The sequence below is a fragment of the Oncorhynchus tshawytscha genome, linkage group LG12 (assembly GCF_018296145.1).
Source record: "Oncorhynchus tshawytscha isolate Ot180627B linkage group LG12, Otsh_v2.0, whole genome shotgun sequence".
NCBI classification, from domain to species: domain Eukaryota; kingdom Metazoa; phylum Chordata; class Actinopteri; order Salmoniformes; family Salmonidae; genus Oncorhynchus; species Oncorhynchus tshawytscha.
In genome coordinates this window covers 38,313,432-38,338,168 of record NC_056440.1, presented here as the reverse complement: position 1 = coordinate 38,338,168, position 24,737 = coordinate 38,313,432, and the positions used below count along the sequence as shown (strand labels likewise).

The following is a 24,737-nucleotide window of genomic DNA, read 5'->3' as shown; positions in this document are numbered from 1 at the left end:
AATGAGTTCCTTTCACAACTGGAGGCCATTGTCTGGGTGAGGTCAGCTCAAACCCCAAGACTCTCTAATGCAGCAAATGAGGAGAATTAAAAAGAAACGAGAGACATAAAAATGGCATGTTGAATTTAAGGCACAGCCCATGGGCCAAGGAACAGCTTCCTCTAGAAAACAATTTGGCTTTCCCCTCTCCTCCTCCACTCTAAGCAAGCTTCTCAGAAAACCGATATCAATGGATCATCTTTGTGTAATAAACATTCTCTCAACAAGAGGGACATGATACAGCCACACCATCACCATAAGGGATGATGAGTCAATCAACTTACAACAAACAGCATCATGAGGAGAATAATAATAATAGTAATGGTAGTATTTACAGCACAATAAATATATGTTTGTAAACAGAGATACAACCAGAAAAACTGTATTATGGGAAGGTCATCCGGTGAGAATGGGGAGAAAAAAAAACTTGGCACAAGGAAATAAGAATGAAATCAAACATTAGAAACGACACATTTCTTTTAAAATAAGCACTCTTTAAAAAGACATGTTCATTACTGCAAGTCATATTTTACATTTCAACATTTTTTTTTTATACTGTATGTACATAGTTAGAAAAACAGCATATTTGGGTATAGTAACTGGCAAGCCTGTACTGCGTTCTATGCTGCAGTGAAAAGCTTTACTGTCCCACCCTAATACGGCAAGAAGGACACAACAAATAGAAAAACATAGCAATAAATAATAACATCAATTGTAACAACAACAACAACAATAGAAAATGTGGAAAAGAAAGAGTCTCTTGGATTAAGTGTATTGTTCAAGCCTAAATGTGCAGGTGAGTTTTTGGCGAGTTGAAATCAAATAGCAAAGTAGAGAGATATGAAAACATCAGTGCATTAACTATAGCCGACTATACTTCTTCTGAGACCACTACTACACCATGGAGCTGATTGTCTTGTGTTCTTGGTCAAAACAAACAAATCAAAAAGGATAGTGTGATGACAACGACAGGCATTTTCTTAACGTGTGAAAACATCAACCATGTAGTTGCGTTGGTAAATATTACTGACCTGCAGTAACGGCTGCGGTCAATTCCATTCCAAGTAAATTCAGGATAGTAATATTAGTTCCCCATTCAAGAGATGAAAAGAGACATTTATTTTAAATGAGGATCTTTCAATTATTGAATTGGAATTTGATTTGTTTCTTATAAGCCATGACAAAATTGTAATGATGACTGTCACTTTTCATATTTCAGACATATCACAAAGCTGTTACTTTATCTGAGGGATTTCAACGCTAAATATATTCTTACCACTATTTTTGAACAAATTGCTTCCCGAATGAGAAACAGAATCGACCACATCCCTACACCACAATCAGAAAGCGAAGACACGATTGACAGAAAATGGGAAATAAGGTTACTGTGTGCTTAGCACAAAAAGTGTCGCAACACACTAAATATATATATAAAAGCTAACAATCCCCCCTCCCAGACTTCCACAACCCTTTAACCAAAGGTGCTTCTTATATCCAATACAAGCATTGCATTGTCGGATGACATTTGCTCACATTTTCTGCAGGCAACAACAAGTAGAACTTAAAGGCGTCCTTCTGGTCAGTCAGACAAAATTATGTCATTGAACGTAAAGTAAAGTAGGCCTATATGTCAACATGTGTCATTTTTTTTCAGCGAAAACATTCTTGGAAATAATTGTTACATGGTTATTACAACCAAACATGGGGACAGTGGTATGGGAGTAATAGTGTAAATTACTTTTGATAAACATGCAATCGACAAAATCAAGCCCGAGCACCTGCCCCCTAGGCACTCCTGTAGATATGAGAGGTTTTTGAAACTCTTACTATATATCCAATCCTCTCAGATCAAGTGCGTAGACAGAGGGTAGGAGCTGGGGGTTGATTTGGAATTGGGCGATATATTAAACTGGACTCATAATTTAGACGTTTGCTATTTGACATAAAATGATAAGTTCAGTTATGCTACAAATGGAATAATGGTCTGGTTACTTAAGACAGAAACGAAATGTGGTTGCTCGGGAAGGATAGGTGGGCGTAAACCGCAACCATCTAGTAATGTGTAGCATTTTAGCTAACACTTCCCCAACCCTTTACCCAGTCTTAACCTAATTCTTACCTTGTATTGTCATTTATTTTTACCTTTACTTAACGAGGCAAGTCAGTTAAGAACAAATTCATATTTACAATGAAGGCCTACTCCGGGAAAACCCAGACGACGCTGGGCCAATTGTGCGCCGCCCTATGGGACTCCCAATTACGGTCGGATGTGATACAGCCTGGACCTTCTAACGTTTTACATACATTCTTGTCGCAGTGCTTGACTTAGACTGAAATAGGTTCTGGTACTCATTTTGGGTGGCGGTATGGTTTATATTTCAGTGCAGGAGCTCCACAATACATTTGAGCTAATATTCTATAAAATGAACAGAAGCTCAAGCAGTAGAAGCTTTTTGTGTACCGGTACTCTGCTCTGGTGAGCTCCTGCTCAAGTTAACCACTGCTTTGTTGTCAATTCTCCTAACCAGCAAAGTAAATTATCCTGCAATGCAACAAGCAGCCTGGTCTCAGACAAAGACATATACATCCTCCAAGACATACGATAACTTACTTAATACAATTTGTATGATATTGTTTGACCAGGTAAGACTTATGATACTACACATCCTCCAATTTGTATAATATTGTACAATCACTATTCCATTTGTAATGTAACATATGATACTAAATGGAAGGGGCAAATGTCTGTCCCAGATGCTACATATTACCCTGAGGCCAGGTTGGATATATTTAAAGGAGTGCAAATATTCCCCAATACTAACCCAAATACAATAACTAGAAAATGACCCTTTTACACACAGAAAAGCAGTGGCAGATGAGGTATTCTCATCAACAGATTTCACTTGACTTTCAAGTCACTTCTCTTTTTCTTTTTGTTAACAAAAGTAAAACCTAGGATAGCAAAAGTAAAACCTAAAAAAGATACGTACATTATGATACAAAAACTCTAGAGGTCAAACCTAGCATTAGTAAGATCTTAGCCTTTTTTTCAGTCAGGTTTTCAAGGAAGACTTCAACTTCAGAAAAGTGTCTTGATAAATTCCCACAATGCATTTCTCTCCATGTGCTGCAGCTCCTCTCTGCATGGTGACGTGTCCTGTTGGGCTTTCATTCATCCAGACCACACAGCAACTTAGCACATTGCTTCACTGGCTTTGCTGAGGAGTACAAAGAACTAAGAAAAAAATATTCTATAGCAACTTCTGCAGAACGGCACTTAATAACACACAGAAACACTGCCATCAGTCAGGCAAGGCTGAAAGGAGGAGATATACTGTATATAAACAGCACTATACACACTCTAAACGGCTGATCAAAATCCTTAATGTAACTTCAACACAGTTGGACAGGGTTTAAAGTTAAATAACACACAGACAACTCCAGTACAAATGTGAATGGAAAAGGGTTTTCCTGAGTGCAAAAAACTTGTAGAAGTACCAGTGAGCGTGTCTAAGAAGCTGACCAATAGGATGAGGAGAGAGGAGGGACCAAGGGGTGAAGAGCAGCGTGCGCTTTGGAACCATAAACATATATATATATCTAAAAAAACAGACAGACACTCCACAAAACCTCAAAATACTCTATAAATAATAATCTCTGGTTACTAAGAAGAACAGTTTAGTTGCCGTCCATACACTGCTATGTATCGGCTGCTTTCTCCTCTCCCTTCTTCTCATCATCCTCCCCCTCCTCTTCCTCTTCGACTACAGATGGTTGCGATGAAGAGGATTCTCCTTCCACTTCCACCTCCACATCCTCCCCCACCTGTTCGTCCAGTGGTATCTCTGTCGACTCAGAGTCCTGCGTACAGAGTGTTTTCGAGTCACTACAACTATTCTCCTCTTCTTCATCCTCCTCCTCGGGTTGGCTGCCACTGTCCTTCTCCGTGTCCGACTCCCCGTCCTCCTCCAGGGTGAGTTCAAACTGGAACTTGTCCCCTCCAAGGGGGCGGCTGATATCCTCAGGCTCGTCCAGGGTAGGTGAGGGGCTCTGGGGTATGGTGCTCTGGTACCACTCCCTGTTGTCCTCCAGTGTGTCCAGGATGTCCTGGGCGTCAGGGTGCACCAGGTCTGCCCACGTCTCCCATAGAGGGTGGACAATGTAGTCTATGAAGCCTACCTGGAGAGAGGAGAGGGAGGCTTAGGTTTAGTTAAAAACAACAGTAAGGATATGTGCGAGTGTGTGTTTGTGAATGTGTCTGGTGTGTTTGGGTACCTGGCTTTTCTCAACCGAGGCGTTGTGTTTGTCACACATAGGGCTGATCTCCATGCCTCTCTCCCTCTCTCTGTCCCCCTGGGTGAAGAACTCTTCCATGATGCGATCGGTCCATTGGCGGTACAGCTGCAAGGGCTTAGTGGGGTTACTCAGGTCCGCACAGTGCACCATGTTCTGCAGTACCTGTATCCTGTCAGAGTAGTTGTCCAGGAGTAGAACTCCAGAGCTGGTCACCTTCTTGGTCTCCACCATGGTCTTTAGGTCAGCCAGCAAGTTCATGTGTTTGGACATGTCAGTCGCTAGGACCTGGGGACCACCAGAGATGCAACACAGGCTGTCACAATACTGGCAGGGACAAAGCAATAGAACAGAACTTTCATATGAAGTTAACAGAAGCAATCAAGTACAACCATGGACATTTTCTAAGCTGATTGGAGACTATTTCACAGACGTTCGTATTGGTTACTGATGATTATCCAGTCACTCACAATGTCGATGACCATCTTGCGCAGTGATTGTCGTTGTTTTTTGGTCAGGTTCTGGAAGATGTCACAGTTCTCTTCCTGAAGCAGCTTGAAGCCCACAGCCAGGTGGTGGTTCTCCAGGACTGACGAGTCATTGTACATGAGGGCCAGCTCTGAGTCTGGGGGACAAACACACATACACTGACTCAGATACTTGACATAAATAACGTGATATTATATCCACAAAACAGGGTTCGGTGGAGAGGCGTTGTTGAGGTCCTTTGCCTCACCAGTCAATATATAAAACAGAAATATATACTTTAAAACACATGCTCTGGAACTTTGGAGACTACTAAGTATTTTTTAAACCTACCGCTTTGGGCTTGATGTGTGAATGTGTAATTAATTTAAGCAAAAAGGCCATGGCTATACCATGGGTAAGGGCTGTTCTTATGTACGACAATATATCACAGCCGTTAGCTGTGATATATTGGCCATATACCACAAACCCCTGAGGTGCCTTTTTGCTATTATGAACCGGTTACCAATGTAATTAGAGCAGTAAACAAGTAGTTTTGCGTCATACCCGTGGTATATTGTCTCATATACCACATCTTTCAGCCAACGAGCATTCAGAATGACCCAATTTATAAACATGCTTAATCTATGAACACAATTACAGGCTTACATCAATTAGCCATGAAATCCCTAGTTTGAACGTGACTGTTTATCTGGAAGCTGTGCTGAGCCATTTTCCCTACATTTCCCACACGTGGGCTAGCCCCCTAGTAATTCGAGTTCTAGCCAATGAGCTTCAGCCCCTCGCCATCTGAGTGACAGCTAGCAAGATGCACACACAGCAGAGCGAGAGAGAGAGAGCAATGATGTGGTGCACATATGTGACGTAGTACACAATTGGTTTCGGAACTACCAGCTAAAAAGCATACAAAAGTGCCGGAGAATCTCTTTAACACATCTGCAGAGGTCGATCATTTGTAGAATAAGGACACTATTTCCACTTGTAATGAAGCTAGTGTTTACACTATACTATTTGGTACTGCATTCTACAGTATGTGATGCAATTCCTGTTGTACTTAGAGCTTCCAAGAACAAGCATTTGTCCCAGAGCTGGGAGGGGGAAGGTATCTGGTGTGTGTGCACATGGGCGGTTGAATCTCGTGAGTGTTGATCCCAGATGCGCAGGAGAGACAGAGGGCATCCATCATTGATCTCTACAGTTCATTCGAGTGTGTGTGCATGTGTGTAAGGGTGGGCACGTGTGTGTGTGTCTACGTTTTCGTGCATGCTCTGATGAGTGGCTTTTATGTGTATGTGTGTGTGCGTGCACCAGCCAGCCATTGACGTAGCTATTAAGTCAGGCCTGTACTCAGACTCACTAGTGTTGATGAGGAACTGGTTGGAGACTCCAGGGTGGTCAACGTCATGAATAGCACTGGCGAATATGGCAGCTAGGATCTCCAGGTCGGTGAACACAGCCTGGGAACAGCAGAGAGGACAGTACAGGGTCACACCAGCCATTCAAACATGATAAGATGGTGAGTAACACACCAAATAACAGCAATCCGAAATCTGTCAGTTACAATCTGACAAATAAAAACTGAAGTATGTAACTGATGAATCGATTGACTGATTGATTGAGGGGTCCAACCTCTAGAGCGGGGGTGGATAGCAGCACGTGAGTGGACTGGGTGACATCAGCAGCATGGATGTTGTTGTGGTAGGCCACGTCGCCATGGTAATGGTCTTCTAAGGTCATCAGGTATGTTATAAAGGTGTCAAGTGGAATTTTGAACGTTTTTAACAAGTCTCTCTCCTATAAGAAAAAGCAAAACATTATTGTGTATTCTAGTAGTCATGTAAGTACAATCAACATAAATAGAGCAGATCAAATGTGATGATTACCTGGAATATAGTGTGCATCATGACGGTCAGGGGCCTGTTCCCAGAGAACTCAGTGACTTTGAAAACATTAAGGCCCCATTTATTTACATCCTCCAGCTCCTGCAAAGGGAAACCAACCCTTCACACACCAATATACAGTAGTAAACATCTGTTTAAGAGCATCGCTCTGTCTGTCTTCCCCTCTTTCTCTACCCCTCCCATCAATCTCTTTCTGTCCATCAATTTTCTGCCCTTTACCCTCTCTCATCATGTCTCCTCCCAATCCCTCTCCTCCCCCTTTCTCCCACTGCTGCCCACCTTAGCCAGTTCGTCTTCTGTCTCTGTCTTGACTCCAAAGCGGGGTATGTTTGAGTTGGTGAGGCTGGAGCTGTGCTGCAGTTTCTTCACCCCACTGATCTGACACATGGGCCTGTTCTTCTTGTCTTCCTTCTCCTTCTGCGTCTGCGGAGTTGGCATCTCCACCTCGTGCTGCTTGTCTGTGTCAAACACAATAAAGAAGAGACTATGTGTTAAAAACATAGAACAAGAGACCGTGAGTGGGATGTCCAAACTGTCTGTATTAACAACACAAAATACGGCCTATGAGACCTGGTCAAAAGTACTGGGTTATATAGGAGATAGGGTGCCATTTGGGACACAGATCCTGTCTCTACAGGGCCCCGGATGAGCAGGGAGGAGCCCAGGGGTCTCTGTGGTCACTCACCCAGGAAGGTACTGGAGATGAACTCCGACACCTGGTTCCCAGAGCGGCTCATCTCAGACAGGTGGCTGAGCTCCCTGTTCAACATTCTCTTGAACTGGAACACAACACACAGACAAACAAACACAGAGAGAAGGGGTTAGAGTTTGTAGTAAAACAGGGAAAATGGAGTTATATTCTGCACTGGATGTGTCACTCGTGATTTTGTATGACTTGGGACAAAGATGGCGGAATCCTGGAGCACATATTGGAGCATTCACTCTGACCATATCTGCCATTGAGGGCCAAAGTCATTTATAAAGGCCGAAAAGTATTTTAGAAGGGAAATGGCAGACACTATGAGACTCCACACTTGAATCAATACTACTACAGCGTGCTATGACACACGCACACACACACAGTTGAGAGGCTAGAAGCGGTACAGAGCAGGTGAGATACTCGCTGCTCCCCCCCACTAGCCACTGATGTCATCGGTAACCCAATTCTTTGTCAACCACTATCATTCTCCCTCGCTCCCTCTGTCCCTCCGTCGCTCGCTCCCTCTCTCCTGATTGGAGTGGCAGACCCAAATGTAGATGTGGTCTTTGATTTGGAGGACAATAAGAGGAAGGTGGAGGAGAACTCGTAAAACAACAGTGATTTGCGAAACCAGGCTGAAGGCTGTGGTGCTGACACTATCTGAATACACACACATTTACATTTCATTCTCAACCTGCCAATTGTGGCGCCCCGCGTTAGGGAGCCAGCATGCATAATGTATGTGAATGGTCAATATAGATCAATATCCGAGGCCATTATAAACCCATAGTACTTACTGTGCAGTTGGACTTTGACATAAGACTCTTTGTTAAAGTGACTGCCATTGATACAGCCCTATAAATATTTACCAATGCACTCAATCACCTTTCACATACAGCATATCTCTATCCCTGCATTTTCATACAAAAAAAAAAAACCCGGCCCTTGTATGCTATAAGCTATAAGTCCTGTGAACATGCAGCCAGCAGTAAGAGCATCAAAACAATTGGCGGCCATCTATATCAGAGCCACAGACTGCACACCCAGCCATACAACCATTTAACTCATAACACCAGCAATACAGGTGGACTACGTCCAACAACACGTTTGTCTCTCTCTTTGCAGCTCAAATAAACAAAGTCCACCGGTTTGTCAGGGACAAGCCTTGCTTTTCCTTCATCTGGCAAGGACATCATTCTCACCTCATCGGAGGAATAACGACTTGCTTTATCAGAAAAATACATATTCATGGCATTTCAAGTAACAAAATCCACCTGACATCTTACCTTTAGAAATCCCCAGGACACAGAGTGCAGGTAGTTGACCTCAGGCATTTTGAAAAAAAAATCAATATGTGGTCCAAATATAAAGAGAACAGGCAGACTAGAGCCAGCTACAGTTCAGAATGACAGAACCGCCAACAAAGAGGGAGAGGAACAAAAACAACACCTCCAGCAAAAGCAGCTCAATACAGTGAAAGTAGAGTCCAAGAATAAGAGGGGCCTTGAGGTGTGTTGCAGATCCATTCACTGAACAGAGTCAGTCATATCTGCCTCTTCCTCTGCGTCGTTCCTCTGCATGGGGAAAGCCATAGTCCAGGGTTTTGACTGGAGCGCTGCGCTCTAGGGAAGCTGGGGACAGCATTTGGCTGCCCGTGGTTCGGGTGAGAGCATCCTCCCGCACACACGGACAAACACACTCACAGTAAAACCCGTACACACACACACACACTAAAGACACTACCGGGAGGTGTGAATAATAGATGACGTGAGAGGAGGATGCCTGGATGCTGCCAGTGGTCCTGGAGAGAGAAGCTCTCCTCTCAACGACTTCTAAATAAGGCGGCCTCTGCCCCTCACACACACGCACACACACACACACCCAGCCTATCAGGGAGAGGATCGAGAAAACAGTGTGCTTGATCACCAGAGCTGATTGGCTGGGCTGGAGCAGAGTGAGCTCATCTCTCTGTGTGATTGGTTGAGGTTGAAGGTAATTCCTCTGCTAAGTTGTTTTTTCCACATTTTCTTTGAATTCTGCAGTGCAGCGGGATGGGGACATACTGTATGCGTGTACTGTGTGTGTGTGTGCATGTGTTTGATGGCACTACTGCGTGTTGTGTGTCATGAGTGTGAGTGTACTCTTGATGTGTGTCATCTAGCTGAGGTAATCGGTGGGACACTGTTGCTGGAAACGGCGATGGTCTCATCCTGGTCATGCAATATTCACACTGGAGATAGTTCAGGCTAATTTCCTGGGAGTTGAGTCAGAGAAGACCACAGAAAATAATATGTGTAATACATTTATAAATCCCATTCAATTTGCACAAGGCGCGAGGGTCAGTCACTGGGCTGTCTGGAACATGTCTGAATGGGACAGTTTTTAAAGTACAGAGAAAACTGTGTGGCACTTCATTCAAGGTCATAAATGATGCTGTATTCTATTTGTTTGACCATGAGGCCATGGCTTTGTCCTCTGGTCAGTAGTGCACTACAGATCTGATATCTTCATTTGACCAGTTTCTCATAGTAGGAAAAAAATCCTACAGCTACAGGACATGTGAATTATTATGTGGATAATAATTCATGGGGATTTTTGTAGGGGTTGATACATTTTTCATTAGGGCAAATCAAGTCCGACAATTTAAAGTGGAAATTACAAACTTTAGAAGTCTTCTTAAAAGTAGAATACACTACAAATTTGAATTTCCTGTGGCGCAGAGTGATCAAATAAAGACAGAACATCTGTATATAAGGAATAGAGTGCCATTTGGGGCACATCCTATGTCTTTGGTCCTGACTTTCATGATCAGCAATAACCTTGCTGGGTTTTCTCTGAACTGGGGTTGGGTACAGCTCGAATTGCAAAATTCCGGGAACTTTCAATAAATTCCCTGCTTCTCCCAAAATCTCAGTTAGAGGATCCCAGGAATGAGGAGGGAATAAGCAGGAAATCCAGAATCCTCCAATCAGGATCTCTGTAAAAACTAAAAGACTACTACACTATCAGTTTCCTAGCCAAGCGTGTGTGTGTTTGATGTTACTACTCCATGTCGTGAGTCAGGAGGGAATAAACAGGAAATCCGGAATCCTCCAACCAGGATTTCTGGAAAACCAGGGAATTTATTGACATTTTGCAATACTAATACAGCACCAGAGTATGTGTGTTTATGAAGCAGCTTGGATGCAGTATGGATGGATGGTAGTCAGAACACATTAAAAGGCATTAACAGGGGAAGAGAGAACAGGCTATAGTTTTGCTTAAATAAACATGGCACCTGAAAGTATTACATTGTTAACTACATTGATGCATAGACAAAAGACTACTACATTATCAGTTTCCTACCCGAACCTGTTTGTGTGTGTGTGTGTGTGTGTGTGTGTGTGCGTGTGTGCGTGTGTGTGTGTGCATGTGTGTGTGTGTGTGTGTGTTTGATGGCACTACTGTGTGTTGTGTGTCATGAGTGTGAGTGTGAGTGTACTCTTGATGTGTGTCATCTAGCTGAGGTAATCTGTGGGACACTGTTGCTGGAAGCGGCGATGGTCTCATCCTGGTCATGCAATATTCACACTGGAGATAGTTCGGGCTAATTTCCTGGGAGTTGAGTCAGAGAAGACCACAGAAAATAATATGTGTAATACATTTATAAATCCCATTCAATTTGCACAAGGCGCGAGGGTCAGTCACTGGGCTGTCTGGAACATGTCTGAATGGGACAGTTTGTACAGCACAGAGAATACTGTGTGGCACTTCATTCAGGGTCATGAATGATGCTGTATTATATTTGTTTGACTATGAGGCCTATCTTTAGTTTTTGTCTCCCTTTTTCTCCCCAATTTCATGGAATCCAATTGGTAGTTACAGTCTTGTCCCATCGCTGCAACTCCCGTACGGACCCGGGAGAGGCGAAGGTCGAGAGCTGTGTGTCCCCTGAATCACGACACAGCCAAGTCGCACTGCTTCTTGACACAATGCCTGCTTAACCTGAAAGCCAGCCGCACCAATGTGTCGGAGAAAACACCATACACCTGGCGATCGTGTCAGCATGCATGCGCTCGGCCCGCCACAGGAGTCGCTGGAGCGCGATAGTGGCACAGCTAGCACTGCAAAGCAGTTTCTTGCGTTAAGAAAATAGTCCTGCAGCAACAGGACATGTGAATTATTATGTGGATTATAATTAATGGCTATTTTTGTAGGGTTTGATACGCTACCAGCGCAGGAAATTTCTCTGCGACAACAGAGTGATCAAATTAAGATAGACAATCTGAATATAGGGAATAGAGTGACATTTGGGACATGTCTTTGGTCATGACTTTTATGATGAGCAATAACCTGGCTGTGTTTTCTCTGAACTGGGGTTGGGTACATGAACACTGTGCTGTATGTGTGCTTCTGAAGCAGCTCGGATGCAGTATGGATGGATGGTAGACAGAACACACTGAAAGGCATTAACAGAGGAAAAGAGAGCAGGCTATTTATCTGCTTAAATAAACATGCCACCTTAATTGTAAACTATATTCGTGGGGTATGCACTAAAAGACGACAACACTATACGTTTCCTACCTAAAAAAGTTAAGTTAAGCCTTGGACCAATCAAAATACCCTCTCAGTAGATAGCATACAGAGACACTATAATTGCTTTGGCTTTTTTGGAACAGGTCATGTCTCAGATGACCTTCCACCTTGGGTCCCTGAAGGCATTGTGGGTCGCAGCGCTGGAGCAGCTGAGACTGCTGGTCTCCCATTAAGAGAGATATAGCGCCTCCGCCTGTGTCCGGGAGACTAGGAACAGGCCGTCACAGGCCCACAAAACAGGCAAGCACGTGCACACAGGCCGGCTAGCTAGGCAGTCTGCTATTGTTAACTCAGCAAATAGGTTTGAAACACCCACCTTTAGGTAGAACATTTGTTTTGGGGAATTGTGGCACAAAACAGCAATTCCCCACTGAATATAGACCCAGTCAAAATGGATCTCATATCTAGAGCTATTTTTTGATCTCTAACATTTATTTTGGTGGCAGATTTCCCTTTCCTAGGTGAAGGAAAAGAAAGTGTGTGTGTGTATGTAAAAGCTAACAACATGTACACAGTGTACAACATAATGGTAAATAATGGCACACATGCCCCTTTTTAAAACAACATGCCCCTTATTAATACAACATGCCCCTTATTAATACAACATGCCCCTTATTAATACAACATGCCCCTTTTTAAAACAACATGCCCCTTTTTATTAATACAACATGCCCCTTTTTATTAATACAACATGCCCCAACATGCCCCTATTAATACAACATGCCCCTTATTAATACAACATGCCCATGCTTATTAACACAACATGCCCCTTATTAATACAACATGCCCCTTATTAACACAACATGCCCCTTATTAACACAACATGCCCCTTATTAATACAACATGCCCCTTATTAATACAACATGCCCCTTATTAACACAACATGCCCCTTATTAACACAAGATGCCCCTTATTAATACAACATGCCCCTTATTAACACAACATGCCCCTTATTAATACAACATGCCCCTTATTAACACAACATGCCCCTTATTAATACAACATGCCCCTTATTAACACAACATGCCCCTTGCAAATACCAATACCCATTATGTCTTTCTTCAACTTCAGGATGGATCAGAGACAGTAATGATATGTGATACTGACATCATCAAATAGGTGGGGGGGAAATAATGCTCGAGGCCAGCTGGGTCCAGCGAATGAGATCACTCGTCACAATAACAGTGATGTCACCATTACATACAATACATGCAATTCCACCGTCTACATCTTTTGACCCTCCCCAGCCTGTGTTCTGCGTTTTACCTAAGCCTTGTATAGCTAATGCACATGTTACAACCTGCTATAATTGCATGTAGTGAATACAAACAGCACAAAGTAACACAATGGTATGTGGATGATACTGGTACCCAATGCTACTGTTCTGTATCACCAAAATGAAATACTTCATGTTGATGTTTTAGTAAAAAAATAGCCATGTCAGAGGTTGATAATAACCGAGGAGGAGTGACAGTTGTGTACATGGTGTGTTCTCGGAGAGTAACATAGCCCGTCTGTCTGTCGTGTGTGTGTGTTCACTGGAGTGAGACGGCAAGCCAACTAGGTGTGTTGCTATGGAAACCAGGGATAGCTGTGTGTGCTAGCCGCTCATATAAGACAGGGTGACATATAGCCTGTGTATAGCCTGTGTTTCTCACCCCTGTATAGGGTCAATGCATATCTGTCTGTCCGTGGCTGTACTACCATCTGCAAGTGTTACAGCTACAGGATCGGTGTCTGACTGTGTCCTTTTGTCTGTCCGACCTGCCTCTCCTTTATCTTGCGCCCATCTACCCTATTGTGACATCATGGGGTGTGACATCACCAGCCAGGGAGGCAGCCTCTCCAGCAGAGCCCAGAGCTGCTCAGCATGCAGGGCGTCAGGCACATGCTGGAGAGAGCCGAGCCGAGCACTCTCCGTGCACATCTCCCTTCCCTGCATGATAACGCTAGATACAGCAACAGATACTGATACAATGGATCTCCCCATACCATGTGAAAGACAGTATGATTCATTATATCATTTTCCATATTAGTACATATACTACTGTTGTAGAAGGAGGAGGAATAGGTCTGAGTGAGTGAGTGAGTGAGTGAGTGAGTGAGTGAGTGAGTGAGTGAGTGAGTGAGTGAGTGAGTGAGTGAGTGAGAGAAAAAGCGAGCGAGCAAGAGAATGGGGGTACTAGGGGTGCATATCAATAGTCTAAAGTCACTTCCCTCTCCTTGTATCCTTCCTCACAATCAATCCAAGTATGAATTCAAGATGGCAGTTTGGCTAGAACACATTTGAAAAGCTGTCAAACTCCCAACTCAGGCAACTCTCTGGTGGCAGGCCCTCCTCCTCTCTAACCTCTAGGCTACCTGTCAATGGTCACTCCATACAGTAGAGTCATGTTCCCAGCTGAGAGGGACCGAATGCATTGCAGTAGTGTAGTGTAGTTCTAAAACACTTCAATTATGCACAGGTATGCGTGAAGAGATGGATAGGCAATCCTTACATTACCTCAACAGACCTTTCCTCTAGCATAACTGGATACACAGAACAGTACAGTAAGGAAAAACCCAGTATTTGGCAACATGGATCATGTAGTTCCAGACACTCACAGCCCACAGGAGCGCCCTGGTCAAATGGACACATCATTCCATAGATAGATGACACACTTTACTAGATCTCTCTGGGAAAAGAGGTTCTGACCTCAAGACACTGGTCAAAGTTTGTTCCCCAACAGTGTAGGAAGCCAACAATCTTGATTGCGAAAGATCTCACCTCCATGTTTTTTTAAACAAAGACTTACTCAACCGGCAACTAAATATGACACACAATAATAAGTAAAAGGTTCTTGTCCTTACCTTGTTGGAGGCCATCTCGCCGACTGAGTGTCTGGTCTGCAAGGTCTCCAGCTGGTCCAGGCACCAGTCTAGCTCCTCCAGCGTCTCAGTGGCCAGTTTCTGATAGGCCTCCTCTGGGGGGGCAAGACAGGGGGGCAGGGGGTCAGTACGGAGGCGCTTCAGGGGGCTAGCGCAGACTGCTGGCCCGCGGTCTGCCTCCCCACACACAGCAATGCTGAGATGCCCCGAGTGGACGCATGGGTGACTCTTCATACTGGTGCAGAGGGGCCAGTAGGAGAGTGAGGCCAAGTCACAAGTCTGATTTCCACCCCAAGACAGACACCCTGATAGGGTGAGACCAGAGGGGTTTAGAGTCCTGAAACCTATCCCAGAGACCCCCTCCGTGTCCAATAGTCCTACTGTCCAAACCTTTGGAGGAATGACAGGGGCGTATAGTCCTGGAACCTAAACCTAGCCCAAAACCCTGCACCAGGCTGTTGAAGCCCAAGCACCCCTAATACAGCAACAGTTAAAATCACAGCAGAGACTGAGAATATGGAGAGTGCCCCTTAGGTTTGGATACGATACAACACCAAAACAGAGACAAAGACAAACACACACACAGACATACACATACGCACAACAACACACAGAATCCCAGTCTCTCAGTGATGTGTGTGTCTGAGGTTCAGTATACAGTCCATAGAAGAGATATAATTCCAGTCATGGAGAAGGATGAAGAGCAGTCTGGATAGCAGGCCCATGTCTGCCCAGGGGAAGGATGGAGAGACAGAGGGATAGCAGGCCCATGTCTGCCCAGGGGAAGGATGAAGTGCAGTCTGGATAGCAGGCCCATGTCTGCCCAGGGGAAGGATGGAGAAACAGAGGGATAGCAGGCCCATGTCTGCCCAGGGGAAGGATGGAGAGACAGAGGGATAGCAGGCCCATGTCTGCCCAGGGGAAGGATGAAGTGCAGTCTGGATAGCAGGCCCATGTCTGCCCAGGAGAAGGATGGAGAGACAGAGAGATAGATGAGAGGAGGGAGGGATGGGGGTGGAGGAGGGGCAGTAGGTCCAGACGCTGTCCAGAATCTCACAACCAGGAGGGTTTCATCACCAGGCTGGAACAAAGGGGAGCACACTGTAGCATGCTGGTTGGCTGCCTGGCTGGCAGGCTGGCTGGCTGGCTGGCTGGCTGGCTGGCTGGCTGACTGACTGGCTAGCTGTGGGGTGCGTGCTTACCGCACACACACACACAAATCACACACACACCAGATGGAGAGCTAACCGTAACACATCACTCTGCCTCAGCCTCCCTGCAGCAGAAACGCTACATGCCAACGCTATAATCCAATGAGTGTGTGTTGAGTCTGGGCTCCGTCCTATAGATGATGTGTGTGTAGCATCCCTGGTATCCAGACGGCAGATCGCTGCTCTTCCTCAGAGCTGTACCTAAAGCCTGAGAGGACTGCACTGTGGATAGGGGAGGACCCCACAGAAAGCCCGGCCTGGAGTATGAGGCAGTGGAGCTGGAGTTGGCGTGTCCATTCAACGGAGAAAGAGAGAAGGGTGAGGGAAAATAGGTGGACAGATAAGAGGAGACAAAGAGAAAGAGGGATGAAGAAAAAGAGAGGGAGAGAGAGGAGAAAGAGACAGAGCTTCACAGGTTTTTCCCAGACCCTTCAAGCGACTGCAGTTTCTCTGATGTATCGTATGCAGTATGTGTCTGAGACAGATGACTGAGAAAGAGATTTATGGGTAGTGATGCTTTTTAAAGAGGAATAATCTCTGAATAATGATTGTAAAGTCAGACAATTTCAAACTATGTTAGGGTGAGGTATCAGTAGTCTATTCTAACCCCTTTCAAACCTCAAACAACAGTGTATCAAATATTTGTAATTTCTATTATATTCCATATTCCTTATTTCCATTGCAAATGTAAGCAATGCACTGAAGCCTCTCTCAGTCATTCATTAGTAGAGTGTGTCACCTTCTCAAAACCCAATTAACCCTCTTGCTGTGTTCCGGTCGAATTGAACCGATTTACAAGTTTTCTCTCTGAGAAATGTAGTTCATTTATTCTGATTGTCATACGGTTCCACGACTTTGTCTACACGACATCTGAACACACAAAATACATTTGGATCATTTTCAAAACATTTTGGGTGCTTTATTTAACTTTTGTACACCTGTGGTGTTCACGGTCAAAAATCTCTGGTCTTTAGAAATGAATGGGTGAGACTATAATTAGTGTATAAAATTAAGTTCCCCACTTCCTCTCCCAGACCCCCACGTACGGTACATGTGTGTTTGAGCGCACACACACACACACACACACACACACACACACACACACACACACACACACACACACACACACACACACACACACACACACACACACACACACACACACACACCTCACTCCCTTTCTTGGCTTCCATGGCAACCCCCACAGGAACTTTTCCCCAAATAGAATCTTTCCCCCATGGGAACCATACCTGTTGGAATTCTCACAAACAATCGCAACATTGTTTCAATAATGTATATAACTTTTCTTGCAGCTGGTATATAAAGCTTTTTTGAGGCCCTTCTCACAATTCATTCTGTGGCAGCAAATTGACCAAACAATATACTGTATGTGAGGCTCTTGATCATATCTTTGATCATGACACTGGTGAGGATTAGAGAGTCCTTGTTAAACTTTGACACAAAGTAGTCTGTGACTACTTTTTTAAAACTCAAAAAACAGTTGTATGAGCTCAGGTCAATGAGGCCTACAGACCATAAATAGCAAATAAAAGTTCAAAACCTTTTTTCAAAAGTTGATCAAAAGATCTAACACAACATTAGGTGATAATATATGTATTATTAAGGATTTATATTCAGCTATAATGGGTCGGTCATACCTTGTGGGTATTGGTAATAATCTGAGAAAGATTTAGGGAGTTCCATTGCTTTAGGACTTGGTCAGTTGGTTTCAGCATGACCAGTTTAGGTCACCTAACAGGACAAATTCAGACTTAGTGTAAGGGGCCAGGAGAGAGTTTAGGGAAGGTAGGGTACAGGCCGGTGCTGATGGAGGACGATAACACTCAGCAACAGTCAACAAAGAGCTATTTGAAAGTGTAATGCTTAAAACCAGCAAGTCAAATTGTTTGGGGACAGACTTGGTGGAGACAACCGAGGACTGAAGGTGATTGATTGTAAAGACTGCCACTCCCCCACCTTTGGAAGATCTGTCTTGCCGAAAAAGGTTAACATCCGTATTCAAAACACTCTTGCTTAACCATGTCTTAGTAATGACCAACACATCTGGATTGGAGCTGTGAACCCACACTTTCAATTGATCCACTTTAGTTAATAAGCTTGTGTGTATGTGTCTGCTATGAAAGTTGAACTGTGTGTGTGGGTGATCATGGGTGTATTCATTCCACCGATTCTGTTGAAAAAGTTACTTGAACTGAAGCAAACGGAATGAAACGGGGATAGACCTACCTGTATTTATCCAATAGAAACTAAAATTTGCAACTGTTTGGACTAATGATTCCACCCTAGATCAGCTAGATGCAGTTAAGGGTGTGCAAGGCGGTACTGAACCAGTCACTGTCTGTCACCTTCATTACTCACATTTTCCTCTCGACCTGTGCGCACCTACATTGTAAACTTTCATTTGCAGGCTAGGTTGCAGCAACCTCATGATGGGTATAGAGAAAATTCAAGTATCATGTAGTAGTGTAAATATATCGGTGTTACATTGAGCTGGGTGAAGGAATATGAATAACAGTCATCCAATATGGTGTAATAAAAATAAGACCATGCTCATAAAACAAATCTGTTGTCCTCCCTAATCTTAAATGGCACCGACTGCCACTGGTGTCTGCATATGTACTATGTGCCAAATGTACAGTAATACGGTTCAAAGTATGGAAGTTCCCTACATGAGTACAGTATAGGCTATGTGTGTGCAACATGTACAGTAATTTTCCCAGCATGCCTCAAACATCAGCACTGCATCACTGTAACTGGCCCTAAATCTCTCTGTCATTCTCCTTTGTCTTTCAAGCTCAATTCTTTTACATTTCCCTCTCTGTATCTCTCCCTCTCTGCATCAATCTCTTTCTCTCTCAATGGCAGGGGTGCCTCTCTCTCTCTCTCTTTCTCTCTCTCTCTCTCTCTCTCTCTCTCTCTCTCTCTCCCTCTCTCTGTCTGTGGCTGGGGTGCCACTCTCTCTGACAGAGACTGCACTGACGTCAATGACATTCTTCTCATGCTTAGTGCGACATCAGACACCAGCGCACAGAGAGACCACTCTGCTGCACAGACGGCAGGCTGCTACCAAACACTGGACCGGAGCAGCTAGGAACACTGGAGCTGGACTGGAAGTGAGAGAGGGGTAATCCTGTACCTACCGCCAGCAAGGACATGTTGTTGTTTTAATATATGTCGCCATTGCTTTGGAAATCATCATTATCATTTCGATTTGAGTCATTTTGCAGACGCTCTTATCCAGAGTGACTTACAGTAAGTAGTGAGTTCATACATTTTCATACTTGTTTGTACTGGTCCCCTGTGGGAATCACACCCACAATCCTGGTGTTGCAAGCGCCTTGCTCTACCAACTTTGCCACAATGAAATCAAAACCCAAATTGGTTGAAATCCATTATATTTTTATGTCCAATCTTCATGAGATTAAAGCAGAAGGAAACTCATTTGAGAGCTACAGCTACACGGCGATACTTTGTCCCTTATACCAGTGGTTCCCAAACGGCGGGGCTTCTGAAGTTGTAATGGCAGAATGCACAAGGTGCAATTTCGAAAAATTGGTTTGTTCATCAGCAGTTTTCCTCTTGTCACGTCAGTCATTGCAGACCGTAGAGAGCCATTTATAACTGGTCAGAAATGTCCAGATCAATTAGTCAGCTAACATTTTTTAGCTATGTTTTTTTTAGCCCATTGATTTTGTTTTAATGTTTGAGTCACTCAAATATGACATGAACACACATAAGGCATGCAAAATGAATAGAATTGCAGGAAATTAGCTTTAAAATGGCAAAAAGTCTCCATCCCAAAATGTATAGCATTGCAATAAATGCGCCAACAAGAGGGGCCAACAAGAGGGGTGTGAACAGTTTGTGTCATGAACAATGCTTGTGCCCATAGCAATAGATGTGTGCAGGGGTAACAAGAAGGCAATTGTAACTATAATGCAATGATAACAAGAATGCAATCGTAACAAGAATGCAATTAACCATTAATAAACGGACAGCTGTTCCATTCCCTCACCACCTGGTCTGGATCACAAGACGAGCGTTATCTTTTCTCCTCAGGTCAGAGTTCACACAGCTACAGCACTCTTCATTGGTCTATTCTCCTCATCCAGTCTATTCTTATCCCACACTAAAAATAGCCGTCTTCAAACACCAACCAATCGATACATTGATGGACAGATGTCTAATAAATAAAGTGATAGGGGAGGGAGGAGGGGGACGGAGCTGAAAGAGAGCAGCCTAAATGTCATGTGCAACTCATGGCAGGGCTCGTCTAATGCCCCGATGGCCTCTCCATGTCCCATTTGGACGGTTCTACATGACCTCCTTTATTGTCCTTCTCAGCAGGATAGCACCAGAATCTTTAGATCAAATTTCACTCCTTGACAATCCTTGTCATTCCCAAAGAGGCTGGCCTTTCGGCACTGGATTTACGAGAGAATTGCTCGGTTGGTTGTTGGAAATAACAAATATAACATGTGGAGCCTCAAAAAATGGAATTAGAATGTAAAACAAAGTTTAAAAAAAAACATTTAGCTGTTAGCTAAAAAACATGTTGTATTTTGAGGCTCAAAATCAAAACTAAGACGTTTTGTGGTTGGATTTGCAGTATGTATTCAGTTTGAAAATTTAGACTGAGCAAGCAACTTTTGACAGGCTGGCTTCAACTGGACAAACAAAATACGGTTGCTTAGAAACCAGATACCAATGTGTTCTGTGGAGAAAAGACAGAGTTTCAGTATTTGCACCATCGTTTATGATTGGAGAATAGCTGTGAGGGTGATGAACCCGGATCAAATCCTCAGTTCTCCTCGAGCTTCGATACAATGTTCATATTTGAAGATGCAAGAAAGGCAAGTCTCTGGCACATGACATGGAGCAAGCACAGAGAGTGGATTAGCTAAAGATACTGGGACCCAGGCTAGGATGACACTGCCAGCACAGGCCTTCACATGAATTACAAGTAGTCAATTCTCTCAAACAATCAGTCCCATGACTCACACTCTTTTATGGCCAGGGCCATAATGGATGCACTCTAATAATTTCTAAATATAGTGCAATGTCATCAATTATTCACACACTGTGTGCTACACATGTTCCCGGGTAGATAGTGGAATGTTTTGTGAGAAAAGGAGGTTTTGAATGTCATGGCACCTTACACTAGTGCATACTGTACATGGGTTTGGCTTGTCACATGTGTTTTGTTTTAACAGGGCAATAAGAGCCTGTGGATTCTTATGTATGGCCCAAATACAAGATCTACAGCACTCTGAGAATGAGAGGAGCAGGATATGGGACAGAGTATGGGACCTGTTATCAGAGTATGGGACCTACCGACACAGTATGGGACCTACTGACACAGTATGGGACCTACTGACATAGTATGGGACCTACTGACATAGTATGGGACCTACTGACACAGTACGGGTCCTACTGACATAGTATGGGACCTACTGACACAGTATGGGTCCTACTGACATAGTATGGGACCTACTGACACAGTATGGGACCTACTGACATAGTGTGGGACCTACTGATATAGTATGAGACCTTTCTGACATAGTATGGGACCTACTGATAGAGTATGGGACCTACTGACATAGTATGGGACCTACTGACATAGTGTGGGACCTAGTATAGGAGACCTTGCTGACATAGTATGGGACCTACTGATAGAGTATGGGACCTACTGACACAGTATGGGACCTACTGACATAGTATGGGACCTACTGACATAGTATGGGACCTACTGACACAGTACGGGTCCTACTGACATAGTATGGGACCTACTGACACAGTATGGGTCCTACTGACACAGTATGGGACCTGCTGACATAGTATGGGACCTACTGACACAGTATGGGACCTACTGACATAGTATGGGACCTACTGACATAGTATAGGACCTACTGACACAGTATGGGACCTGCTGACATAGTATGGGACCTACTGACACAGTATGGGACCTACTGACACAGTATGGGACCTACTGACATAGTGTGGGACCTACTGATATAGTATGAGACCTGCTGACATAGTATGGGACCTACTGATATAGTATGGGACCTACTGACACAGTATGGGACCTACTGACACAGTATGGGACCTACTGACATAGTATGGGACCTACTGACATAGTATAGGACCTACTGACACAGTATGGGACCTACTGACATAGTATGGGACCTACTGACATAGTATGGGATCTACTGACACAGTATGGGACCTACTGATATAGTATGGGACCTACTGATATAGTATGGGACCTACTGACATAGTATGGGACCTACTGATATAGTATGGGACCTACTGACATAGTATGGGACCTTCTGACACAGTATGGGACCTACTGATATAGTATGGGACCTACTGATATAGTATGGGACCTACTGACATAGTATGGCATTTACTGATATAGTATTTGACCTACTGACATAGTATGGGACCTACTGACTTAGTATGGGACCTACTGACACAGTATGGGACCTACTGACATAGTATGGGACCTACTGACACATTATGGGACCTTCTGACATAGTATGGGACCTACTGGCATAGTATTTGACCTACTGACACAGTATGGGACCTACTGACATAGTATGGGACCTACTGACACAGTATGAGACCTTCTGACATAGTATGGGACCTACTGATATTGTATTAGACCTACTGACATAGTATGAGACCTACTGACATAGTATTGGACCTTCTGACATAGTATGGGACCTACTGATATAGTATGGAACCTACTGACATAGTATTGGACCTACTGACATAGCATGAGACCTACTGATATAGTATTGGACCTACTGACATAGTATGAGACCTACTGACATAGTATTGGACCTACTGACATAGTATGGGACCTACTGACTTAGTATTGGACCTACTAGCAGGACCTACTAACATGGTTGGCTGCTCACCCTGTCACACACACTGCCAGCCCTACATAGTGCTAGAGGGCAACGAGAAGTGCCCTTCAAGAACAGGTCTATTCTGGTCCCTGTGTCATCTCCTGAATAAAACACCTGAGAGAGAAGCCCTATTCTGAAGTAGTAGGGGACCACTCTCCTCTCCTCTTTGACAAAGGTTACCAACAATCTGTGTCTTTCAGATTGCTTACAGATGATTACAAAACTAAAATGAAAGCAAACTTGATATTGTTCATTTCGTTGTTCTGTTGGTTGGCTCTGGCTTATTAAGTACATTGCTAATGAATGGCCGATTCGTTTCATGGTGTTAGTTAGACACTGATTTAGATGTCATTCCCATCACTGTATACCGGGTCACTGCTACAGTGGGGGGCGAAAGGTAAGGGGTCACACCGGATAGAATGGATAGAATGGATGATATTGCTGAGTATTCTCTCTCCCTCCTTTCACTATCAACATATTCATACAGTACACACACACACGCACACACACATACCACAGGAGGTTGGTGGCACCTTAATTGGGGAGGATGGGCTCGCGGTAATGGCTGGAGCAGAATCGGTGGAATGGTATAATATACATAAAACACATGGTTTGATGCCATTCCATCTGCTCCGTTCCAGCCATTATTATGAGCCGTCCTCCCCTCAGCAGCCTCCACTGACACACACACTAACAAACACAAAGACCACACAGATAAAGACTATCAGCGTACCTGTGAATGAGGTCTTGGTGAAAGGAGGTGGATTACACATGGGTGATCTCCTGGTGTGGGGAGAAACAAAATACACATTGATCTCCTCCCAAAACACGACTACTGTTCTACCTCATTCTATCTCTCTCCTATCTAACTCCTCCTGTCTTTCTCCACCTTCTCTTTCTCCCAACTCTATCTCACTAACAGAGGTAAATCTGCTGCACCCTTTCCAGCTGAATCAGTCCCCATTCATCACAGATCTCGCATTGAACAGGAGCGCTATGGCGGGGGGACCCTTTACTGAGTGGGACTGCTGTTGTTGTAGTCCCAGTGAAGACCAGCAGGGGGAGAACTGCAGCAAAGGATTCACATCTTCTCCAACACATTGTGTCAAATGCAGCAGCATGTGTCTGGTGGTACAGCATGCAGGCCAGGGCAAAATATCTGATCTGATTGGTCAAAATACCAATTAGTGGCAAAAAGATCAGAATTGGCCTGCCTGTGTAAACACAGTCAAAGAGAGATGACATGGGGAATACTGAAGCAGTTTGTAACATAACACCATAAAGAGTGACTTCAGTTGGAGATATCATATAAATACATATATATCCAATATATAGCCTCAAAATCCCCAAATAACACTAATATTTAGCTATAATTAGGGTAGCTGTGTGCCTTGCTCTAGACTACTACACAGCAGTAATTACAGATGAATTGTGTATAAGGTACATGCAGTGTATGCTTCCGAAGACTTACTTGTTGGACACTCTGTCTTGTGTACAATTGGTTAATGCGGCAAAATTATTCCGTACAGTTCTTAGACTGGCTAGAACCTGGAGGAAATAAGGACAGATTGACATTAAAACCTCACATTAATCTCTTGAACATTGATTGCCCCATCCAATCTAAACTGGTCAATGGGCCTGGGTCTTTTGCACAATTTCAGCATAGCATACTCTACTGTGGTTTCCTGAAGGAATTAGGCAACAACACAATAAATCTTGCTTAGCAATC

At 43.9% G+C, this 24,737-nt stretch overlaps 1 protein-coding gene across 3 annotated transcripts in view; it reads right to left on the bottom strand.

Annotated features, from left to right (window-relative positions):
• Positions 1–334: 334 nt before the first annotated feature.
• The window catches only part of LOC112263146 (cAMP-specific 3',5'-cyclic phosphodiesterase 4D-like), a 91,975-nt gene continuing 67,572 nt past the window's right edge, over positions 335–24,737 (bottom strand). For all 3 annotated transcript variants that reach the window (XM_042330615.1, XM_042330617.1, XM_042330616.1), the window contains exons 4-14: positions 24,480–24,556; positions 23,742–23,791; positions 14,845–14,957; positions 7,405–7,498; positions 6,999–7,177; positions 6,702–6,800; positions 6,448–6,612; positions 6,176–6,275; positions 4,803–4,957; positions 4,315–4,620; positions 335–4,218 (exon numbers count right to left, since the gene is read on the bottom strand). In XM_042330615.1, coding sequence (XP_042186549.1) covers positions 3,739–4,218; positions 4,315–4,620; positions 4,803–4,957; positions 6,176–6,275; positions 6,448–6,612; positions 6,702–6,800; positions 6,999–7,177; positions 7,405–7,498; positions 14,845–14,957; positions 23,742–23,791; positions 24,480–24,556 — 1,818 coding nt within the window. In that variant the 3' untranslated portion in view covers positions 335–3,738. The remainder of the gene's footprint in view (positions 4,219–4,314; positions 4,621–4,802; positions 4,958–6,175; positions 6,276–6,447; positions 6,613–6,701; positions 6,801–6,998; positions 7,178–7,404; positions 7,499–14,844; positions 14,958–23,741; positions 23,792–24,479; positions 24,557–24,737) is intronic.